This window comes from Rhinopithecus roxellana, chromosome 17, assembly GCF_007565055.1.
Source record: "Rhinopithecus roxellana isolate Shanxi Qingling chromosome 17, ASM756505v1, whole genome shotgun sequence".
Lineage (NCBI taxonomy): Eukaryota > Metazoa > Chordata > Mammalia > Primates > Cercopithecidae > Rhinopithecus > Rhinopithecus roxellana.
The window spans coordinates 70,376,436-70,386,994 of NC_044565.1; the positions used below are offsets into that span (position 1 = coordinate 70,376,436).

Here is a 10,559-nt window from a genome sequence, read left to right on the forward strand (position 1 = left end):
CACAGCTGTCTCCTTACCCACAAGTGCTCTACAGATGAGTCAGTGGAGATAGAGCTTTCCTTCCTTTGGACACATGGGTCAGCATTGTATTGATTGAAAAAAGAGAGAGGGAGGGAGGTGACGTTTAGCACCAGCCAGGGCCCAGAGGGAAGAAATGAACAACCTTCTCGGGGGGTGCTAGCCACTTTTTTTATGCAGCGCCTGAGTGTTCTCTGCTCACAGAATGGTTGGGGCTTCTGGGTGAGGGATGGTGGAAGGTTAGGAGCCAGGGCAAGACCTGCTCCCTCCAGGGCTACTTCCCAAGGTTCCAGTCACTCCCATGCCTGCCACCATCAGGAGTGGCCCAGCCTGGCCTAAGCATTATGGGTTGGGCCAGGGAGAGGTCTTGATGGAGATGGGTCACATGGCAGCTGGGTTGTATTTTCTTGGGGTTTTCTCATTTCCTTTATGGGCAGGCGGGTTCCCCACCTCTGTCATGAACTCAGAGCTGTGGCCATAGTACTGCATGTGGCCCTTGTGAGTCACTCTCCCATGCCACCTAATTGCCCAGACCTGGGGACCCACAGCCCTGCCCTTCCCTCTCTTAAGCTTGACCTGACCAACGTCACGTAACTCTTTTCAGAGCCTAGCCCCGCAGGAAGGGCCGTGTGCTGTGTGGGGGAAGCCCCGAGTCAGGGATGACTGTCCCCAGTGGAATGCTTTCAGAGTGAGGAGATGAGAGAGACTCTGTCAGTGGTCCTCACAATAACTGCCCAGGATAGGGCTCTGGAAAACATCCCCTCACTTTTTTTATTATTATTATAATTTTTTTGAAATGGAGTTTCACTCTTGTCACCCAGGCTGGAGTACAGTGGCATGATCTCAGCTCACTGCAACCTCTGCCTCTTGGGTTTAAGCAATTCTCCTGCCTCAGCCTCCCAACTAGCGGGGATTACAGGTGCCTGCCACCATGCCTGGGTAATTTTTGTATTTTTAGTAGAAACAGGGTTTCACCATGTTGGCCAGGCTGGTCTCGAACTGCTGACCTTGGGTGATCCACCTGCCTTAACCTCCCGAAGTGTTGGGATTACAGGCGTGAGCCACCGCACCCGGCCCATCCCCTCACTTGGGTTAATGTTCCCCGGTACCATCCACCTGCTTAGGCTTGTCTTTCTCTGTCCTGCAGCCCTCCCTCTGGGGTGTTGAATGAATTGAATTGCGCGAATTCTGTGATGCCTGTAGTAATGTCCCTCGGAGGTGTTAGAACCGGGGAGGATGAGTGGGAATTCTTCATTCCCAGGTGAGGCAGATCCACATTCCACTTCCTCAGCGGGCCCTCCCATCACTAACCTTTCTCTGATTGGCACTTCAAGGAGCTGTGCCCCATGTGGTGCTCCTTACCAACTGCCCCAGAATAGCCCTGCCCCCTGAGGCTCCTCTACTTTCCTCCCCTCCTCCCAGAGGCCTCACACCCTACTCCCCTGCCTCCCCCGCCTCCCCCGCCCTCTGACCCAGCCACCCAGGCCCCTGAGCCACATCCTCCACAGGAAGCCTCTCAGAAGCTCATGACGTTCATCAGACCCTTGAGACAGACGGAAACTGTTTTTCACTCCGGAATATGCTGTGCTCTGCTGAACGAAGCCCTTGCCTGTATGTCCTCACTGATGAACAGGAATCCATGTTAGGGAAAACGTGGGGAGGAGGCTGGTGACACACACCTCTTCCCCTCCCACAGCGGCCCCTCCATGTGCGCTTGCTTGCTTCTGCTTCTCTGGCTGGGGATGAAAGAAGGGGGCTGAGGTCCTCGCGGAGTGACCCTGGCATCCTCATGGGCCCTCTCGGGCTGTCACGTTACTTCTGTGTCAAGCATGGTGGCTGAACCGAATGTTCTCTGAAGGTTCTGGGAGTCCTGAAATATGTGCTTAAGAAATTGGAGCAAAAGGCCGGGCGCCGTGGCTCATGCCTGTAATCCCAGCACTTTGGGAGGCCAAGGCGGGCGGATCACCTGAGGTCAGGAGTTCAAGACCAGCCTGGCCAATGTGGTGAAACCCCATCTGTATGAAAAATAAAAAATTAGGCGTGGTGGCGGGTGCCTGTAGTCCCAGCTACTCGGGAGGCTGAGACAGGAGAATAGCTTGAACCCGGGAGGCAGAGGCTGCAGTGAGCCAAAATCATGCCACTGCACTCCAGCCAGGGCAAGACAGAGTGAGACTCCCCCTCAAAAAAAAAAAAAAAAAAAAAAAAAAAAAAAAAAGAAAAGAAAAAGAAATTGGAGCTAATAAAGGGAAGAGAGGCTGTGATAATCCCACAGGGATTTGCTGAGCACTTATGAGAAGCCAGGCACTGTTCTAGGCGCTGGGGATACAGGAGTGTGCATGACAAAGTTCCACTCTAGCAGCCTAGGGCTTAGCATTTATCCATCCACAGGTGGGCTGGCATGGGGCTGGGGAGTAAGAGAAGGAGAGAGATGGGTAGAGGTGTGCTCCATGCCCCCTTCTCCATGTAGATCTCTGCAGTACTCACCCCTCAGGGGTACCGAGAGGACAGTCCTGGCACCAAGGCCATAGAACATAGTAGTAGCACATAGACTCTGGAGTTAGATGCATTGGGAATCAAATCTGGGCTACCCCACCTGCTAGCTCGGTGACTTTGGAAAATTAACCCCTCTGAACCTCAGTTTCCTCATCTGCAAAATGGGGTGATGATAACATCTGCTTCCACAAACTCCTGGAAGGTTGAATGAGATCATCTCTGAAATGCTTAACAGTGTCCTGCACGAAGTAGGTGCTGAGTTATGGCAGCTGCAGTTGTTTCTTCACCTGCTCTCCAAGCTGACTTTCCTTCTTTGGAAATGAAAGGAATCTTGAGCCTGCAGGTGACTCAGACCAGCAGGGTCTGTGGTTAGGTGTGTGAGCCTCTGCTCTCACAGTGTCTGAGGACAGACATTACTGGTTTTCTCTTTCCTGCCTAGATTGGTCCCTGGCAGGTTGCTGTCCCTCACATCCCTCTCTTTCCCTGGCAGGAGACAGAGGAGCTGGAGGAGGAGAAGTCAGGCCTGCAGAAGGAGATCGCTGAGCTGCAGAAGGAGAAGGAGAAGCTGGAGTTCATGCTGGTGGCTCATGGCCCAGTGTGCAAGATTAGCCCCGAGGAGCGCCGATCACCCCCAGCCCCTGGGCTGCAGCCCATGCGCAGTGGGGGTGGCGCGGTGGGCGCTGTAGTGGTGAAACAGGAGCCCCTGGAAGAGGACAGCCCCTCGTCCTCATCGGCGGGGCTGGACAAGGCCCAGCGCTCTGTCATCAAGCCCATCAGCATTGCTGGGGGCTTCTACGGCGAGGAGCCCCTGCACACCCCTATCGTGGTGACCTCCACGCCTGCTGTCACTCCGGGCACCTCGAACCTCGTCTTCACCTATCCTAGCGTCCTGGAGCAAGAGTCACCCGCATCTCCCTCTGAGTCCTGCTCCAAGGCTCACCGCAGAAGCAGTAGCAGCGGGGACCAGTCATCAGACTCCTTGAACTCCCCCACTCTGCTGGCTCTGTAACCCAGCGCACTTCCCTCCCCAGCTCCGGAGGGTGGTCCTCCTTGCTCCTCCTTCCCAGGGACCAGCACCTTCAAGCGCTCCAGGGCTGTGAGGGCAAGAGGGGGACTTGCCAGGGAGCTTCCTGGCTCTGGGGGACCCAGGTGGGACTTGGCAGTGAGTATTGGAAGACTTGGGTTGATCTCTTGGAAGCCGTGGGACCTCCTCCCTCATTCATCTTGCAAGCAAATCCCATTTCTTGAAAAGCCTTGGAGAACTCGGTTTGGTAGACTTGGACATCTCTCTGGCTTCTGAAGAGCCTGAAGCTGGCCTGGACCATTCCTGTCCCTTTGTTACCATACTGTCTCTGGAGTGATGGTGTCCTTCCCTGCCCCACCACGCATGCTCAGTGCCTTTTGGTTTCACCTTCCCTCGACTTGCCCCTTCCCTCCCCCAGTGTCAGTTTCACTCCCTCTTGGTTTTTATCAAATTTGCCATGACATTTCATCTGGGTGGTCTGAATATTAAAGCTCTTCATTTCTGGAGATGAGGCAGCAGGTGACTCTTCTGCTGGGGCTGACTTGTCCAGAAGGGGACAAAGTGCAATACAGAGCCTTCCCTCCCCTGACGCCTCCCAGTCACCATCTCCAGAACTCCCGGCCGGGCTCCCTGAGCTCTCAAGGAGATGCTCCCCTCACTGGGAGGCTCAGAGGACCCTTCCTGCCCACCTTCGGAGACGGCTTCTGGAGGAGCGCTTGGCCAGAAGACAGGGTGTGAGTGAGACAGTGGGACACAGGTTGGGTTTGCCAAACGCCTAATTACCAGGCCAGGAATAATGCCAACAAAGCCACACAGGTATCCTAGCCAGCTTCCCTTCACCTGGTGTCTTGAGTAGGGCGTCTCCTGTAATTACTGCCTTGCCTTTCTGTCCCTGGACCCTTCTCTGCAGACCAGGGAGGCGTCCCTCCGTAGGAGCCACACACTATACTCCAAGTCCCTGCTGGGCTCCGCCTTTCCCGCACCCTGGCTCTCAGGGTGACGCCACCCACAGAGATTTAATGAGCGTGGGCCTGGACCTTCCCCAGATTGCTGCCAGGCAGCCCCTCCCCAAGCCTCAAAGGAGCATTTGCCGTGGATGGAGAGGCAGGGGAGGGAGGCAGGAGGCCGTCACTGGAGTGGCGTCTGCAACAGCTGCTGCCCCAGCACTCGCTCAGCCTGTCCTGGCTGCTCACCTCCCCGCAGGGCGCCAGGCCTTTCCTGCCCTCTGTGGTCATCTGCCACCTGCTGGATCAAGTGCTTTCTCTTTTACACTCCCCTGTTCCCACCCTAGTGCACTCTTCTGGCCCAGGCAGCAAGCAAGCTGTGAGCAGCTGGCCTGATCTGTCGCTGCGGCTTGTGGCTCATGCGCCATTCCTGGTTGTCTGTTGAATCTTTCTGGCTGGTGGAATTGGAGATAGGATGTTTTGCTTCCCACTGCAGGAGAGCTGCCCCCTTTCACAGGGTTGGGGAAGGGGGCCCCCTGACCTCCAGCAGGAGCACAGCTCAGCAGGGTCCCTGCTTCCCACCTCTCTGAGCCTTTTCTCCCCGGGATATGGCTCCTGCTGAGTTTCTTGTCCAGCAGGGCCTTGACAAAGGAATCCGGGGAGTAGCTCCTGGCCAGAACCAGCCTCTGAGGGGCTTGTGCTTTGCAGAGACTCTGCTGCTGGGGATTCCGCTCTAGAGGTCACAGTATCCTCGTTTGAAAGATCAAGTAAGATGCCCTGTGGAGAAAGCAGTGACACATTCACACAGCTGTTCCCTCGCACGTGGAGTCCATGCGTGCTGGTCATTATTTCATGAACATGACCTGCTTTTGTGCACTAGACACACAGAGCGGAACAGCCATATGCTTAAAGTACCTGGGCCAGTGGGACTGGCAGTGACATGTACAAGTGATGCAGAAACGAGAGTCTCAAAGAAAAAGCATTTTGTTTAAAATACTTTAAAAATGTTATTTCCTGCATCTCTTGGCTGTGATGCCGCCCTCCTGGTTTCCCAGGGGCTCTGGGAGGGACCCTTCTAAGAAGATTGGGCAGTTGAGTTTCTGGCTTGAGATGAATCCAAGCAGCAGAATGAGCCAGGAGGAGCGGGAGATGGGCAGAGAAAACTGGGGTGCACTCAGCTCTCACAGGGGTAATCATCTCAAGTGGTATTTGTAGCCAAGTGGGAGCTATTTTCTTTTTTGTGCACATAGGTATTTCTTAACTGAAGCTGCTTTCTTGTCTTTGATTTCTAAAAGCCCCCTTACACCCCACTTTGCGCAGCAAAGATCCCAGTGCAGGTCACAGCCTGATTTGTGGCCAGGCTGGACAAATTCCTGAGGCACAACTTGGCTTCAATTCAGATTTCAAGCTGTGTTGATGTTGGGACCAGCAGAAGGCAAAGCTCCAGTCAACACACAGGACTGTAAGAGGGCTCTGAGCTACGTTCCCTCTGAAGACCCCCAGGCTTTGTCATAGGAGGTTGTTCGACTTCCCCAAAGCCGGAGGTGATTGGATTTGGGGAAGACTGAATATTCACACCTAAGTCATGAGCATATTCTGAGTTTACTTCCTTATGGCTTGCCCGCCAAGTTCTCTGTCTCATACACACACACACACACACACCCTTACTCCAGAATCACCAGACACTTCCATGGCTCCAGCTATGGGAACAGCTGCATTGGGTTGCCTTTGTGTTTGGGTTAGGAACTTCTGTGCTTCTCATGGCTCCACTCACAAGGCAGCTCAGAGGTGTGGACTCCGACTGGGCTGCAGGCAGCTCTGGGGTGGCACAGGGCAGGCACTCTAATCAGCTTGTGTAAAACACCATCCTCTTGGCCTCCTGGCCAGTCTTGCTGCGAATAGTCCTCTCCCTGGCCAGGTGAGTGGGGAAGCTGCTGACACAGGAAGGAGAGGAGATCCTGGCTGAGGCTTAGGAAATTGCTGGAGCCAGCTCTAAGCAGAGAATTCACTGGGGAGGTTTTCAGAAAGAGTCAAACATCATTCTGCCTGTGTTGGGGGCCAGGTATGTCACACAAGCATCTCAAAGTCAAGAGCCATCTGGGACTACTTCTCTTTCTCAGGCTTTGGGTAAAGGAATCTCCCTCTGCTCTCACTTGATTCTAAGTGTGAGGGTGGTTGAATTGTCTGGAGCACTAGGACTTTTTTTTTTTCTCTTTTCCTTGATGGACCAACAGTGCAAATGCAATCTCGCCATTTAATTTTCAGGTCAATTTCCTTTCCTGATCAGACACTTTAGGAAGGAAAAGAATACACCTACTGTGTGCCAGGCACTGTGTTAGGTGCTTTTATATAGATCCTCTTTAGGATGAGACTGAGAGATGAGGACATCTCTTTATAAAAGGCCCCTAAGTAATGAATAAACAGAAACACTTAGAGGTGAGAAGGTCTGTCTTCAAAGATCCAAGGTAAGATTGCCTTCAGTCTGATGTTTGTTCTCAAGGACTTATCCCCGACAATATTCTCCCACTCCATACTTCTCCTTCTACCCCACCATGTGCTCCTGTGCACTCCTCAGATGGTCGGAGGGGTAACCCGAGTCCTTAGAGAATTTGGGGACCAATAGGATATATGGTGTGTAGAACTTTCTTTAAAAAACTTAAGGGGCCTTTGCTACCTTCTGCTTGTTGAGTTGTTTTGGCATTCATCTTAAAAGCCAGCATCTCACTATTTATTGACAGGTTGGGCTATGTGTGTGCGCATGTGTGTATACATTTCCAGGCGTGCCTGTGTCCTGTAGCTTTTTAAAAGGAAACCCAGTCATCCCACTATGAATCTGGCATCTTATGCTTCTAGTGTTTTGGCCATACATTAACCAAGGGGTTTAATTTATCCAACGCTTGACGACATGTTCAGGAAGGGCTGGATCAAATTTTGAGAGGGTTTTGGGAAAGGGAGGGGGAGAAGAAATGGACATTTATTTTATTATTTATTTTAAATGTTTACATCTTCTTTATGTTGTATCAAGCCTGAATAGAAACTGATAGCATTAAAATACTCCGTTCCTCCCCCTCTTCTCGCTTCCTTTTTTTTTTTTTTTTTAATTTAGGATAATGCATTTTTGTTTCTACAGGGATTGTGATTTGTGCTGTATAAACTGTATAAAAAGGTTCTGTTTTTAAAGGTGGATTTTCATTCCTCTGGGGACAGTGGTTGCCAAGACATCTATATTGTAAGAGAACGTAGTGGAAGATCCTGTCCTGATTCTCAAAATTACTTTCTCTGTATGATTAAAAGTTTATTCCATTTATTTTAGTTTGTGTTTACTTGATTTTGAGGAAGAAAATATTTGACTTTGTACAAAGAGTAGGGTATCAGGGTGTTTCTCTGCCATGGGAGATGTGTGTGTATATATAGTATTTTGGTGTATAGTAGAAAATAAGCTTTGTGCATCTGTATTTGAGATATGTCAATGACGTGGAGTAAAGTCAGCTGTGAGACTGTGGAGGCAAGAACAAGTTGTATATGGTTCATGTGGCTCTGTGGGGAATTTAATTACCTTTCTGGGCACTTTTTTTTTTTTTTTTAAGTAATGGTGAAATGGTCCCATTGGAGAGTCTCCTAAATAGACCTTCCAGGCAGAATCGCAAGCTCAAAATCTTTGTATAGTTTTGAAAATTGAGGAGTAGCTTTGTTTGGAAGCCTTTCTGGTGGTGTTTTTTGTCGTCGTTCTGTTGTTTTACTGTATGTAATACAAGCCTACAGTATTTGCACTAAAGAAAGCTTGTTAGAAAAAGCTTGCTGCTATGGAAGAAAGAACATATTAAAACTTCTTTCCCTTGCGATTTTTTTTGGGGGAGGGGGGCTAGCTTTTCCACTTTCAGTTGAGTAGCATTTTGTAGAATAAAATCAATTAAGATTGAAGAGCCTCTGATGGTTGGTTTATTCTGTCTTCCCATCTCTCCTTCTTTTTCTCTTCTCTTCTTCTCTACCTTTGGTCCTCATGGGTAAAGTTGGTTTTTATGTTGGTGGGGGTGGCATGGGGGCTGGGGGAGCTGGGAACTTCTTTCTGCTTGCTTAGAACCTCTTTCTGCAAAACTGTGAGGTGGGCTTCTGGGAGGGCATCGGGGCATCTCTACCTCCCCATCTCATTCTTCTTTTCCCTTTTGACCCCTTCCCAATCCCTCCCGATCCTGTTTCCTTCTCAGGGCCTAATTCTCAGCCAGCTGCCAACCCTTGCCAAGCTGTGAGCCAATAAAAGTGTAAGGTGCTATCCCTTCCTTGGGGTATTTTGTTTGAACAGGTTGACTCTGGAAACGCAGAAATCTTCAAAGAACCAATTAAATGTATGGCTAAGGTTGTCAGGGTGGTTGGATGAGATCATGAGCAGGAAAGGGCTCGGAAAACTGCGCAAATATGTGGGGTGATCACATCTCTAGACTTCTGTTTTTGAAAAGTCACAGGTTGTTAGGTGTTGAGCACTTAAAAGTGTCAGCTCAGGCCCCCATTATCCTGTAGACCAGGAATCCCAGGGTGATTGGGGAACATCTGCTCTGGGATACTCTTTCCTTATAGTGTGAATGATAGGGACGAAACTCTGTCATGAGTTAAGGCCCATGGTGACTGGCAGCTGGCTGAGACTTAGCCCTAGAAATTATACCACTTGCTCCAATATGCTTTATTATTTTCTTTTATTTTGAGATAAGGTTTCACTCTTATCACCCAGGGTGGCATGCAGTGGCACAGCCATGGCTCACTGCAGCCTTGACCTCTTGGGCTCAGGTGATCCTCGCACCTCAGCCTTCCAAGTAGCTGGGACTACCGGCATCCGCCACCATGCCTGGCTGATTTTTTTATTTTTTTGTAGAGATAGGGTTTTACCATGTTGCCTAGGCAGGTCTGGAACTCCTGGACTCAAGCAATCCTCCCACCTCAGTCTCTCAAAGTGCTGGGATCACAGGCGTCAGACACCATGACTGGTCTCCCACATGCTTTAGACAAGCTCAGCATATAGGGCTCATTCTCTGGAGACACCAAGAACACTAAACTGGGAGTCACAGGGACCCTAAATCCTAGGCCTGCCCCCAATACTCACTGGCTATTGAGGTTTGGAGAGAGCCATTTAACCTCTCTGACCCTTAGTTTCCTCATCAGCAAAGGAGCAATGTCATGATAATATTATATATATAAAATATATAAGTAAACACTTGGGAGGAATAACAATATGCCTGCCTTTTTTTTTTTTCTTTGAGATGGAGTTTCACTCTGTCACCCAGGCTGGAGTGCTGTGGCACAATCTCGGCTCACTGCAACCGCCGCCTCTTGGGTTCAGCTGATTCTCCTGCCTCAGCCTCCCGAGTAGCTGGGATTACAGGTGTGCACCACTGCACCCGGCTAATTTTTGTAATTTTAGTAGAGACTGGGTTTCCCCATGTTGGCCAGGCTGGTCTCGAACTCCTGACCTCAAGTCATCCACCCGCCTCAGCCTCCCAAAGTGCTGGGATTACAGGTGTGAGCCATCACGCCCAGCCTCCTTTTCCTTTTACATGAGCCAGGGGCATTAGGGAACAGGACCACTCAGAGTCGTAGCACTGGGCCTTGTAATGACCTCTTCTGTCTGAGTGGGCAAGGAACCAGAAGGAATCTGGAGGGTTTCAGTGCTACCTGTACTTTCTTGAGTAACTGGTGTGTTTCCTTGTGGTATAAATGCCAAGGAGGCAGATGCTTGGGAGGTCTGCATCCAGCTTCTCTGGGCTTTGGGGATTATGTTGTCAAGAGAGACACATGTGCTTATGCTTTGATGCTTGGCTCTCATGCCTAGGCCCTTCCATAACATTGTTCATCTTCAAAATCCACTGTTTATTTAAATTCTCACCTCTTCACCCATATGGCAATTAGAGAGGTTGATGGCTGCCAGGGGCTTATTAGATGGAGTCAGAAGCTTCTCTGAACAGCTGTAAATGCCTTCAAAGCATCCAGACAGTTTTTCAGTCTCTTATGGAGAAAAACAGTAAGGGGCGACCTCCGCTGGATTCTCAACCTAAGATAGTCTGTTGGGGAAATGTTGCAGTCATTCTAGGCTG

General features: G+C 50.4%; 1 protein-coding gene across 2 annotated transcripts in view; it reads left to right on the plus strand.

Moving 5' to 3' along the window:
• FOSL2 (FOS like 2, AP-1 transcription factor subunit) overlaps positions 1–7,988 on the plus strand; it is a 23,983-nt gene extending 15,995 nt beyond the window's left edge. Inside the window, exon 4 of one of the 2 annotated variants that reach the window (XM_030920536.1) lies at positions 3,002–7,988. In XM_030920536.1, the coding sequence (XP_030776396.1) occupies positions 3,002–3,520 (519 nt within the window). In that variant the 3' untranslated portion in view covers positions 3,521–7,988. The remainder of the gene's footprint in view (positions 1–3,001) is intronic. The other variant, XM_030920537.1, reaches the window with a different exon arrangement.
• Positions 7,989–10,559: the final 2,571 nt, after the last annotated feature.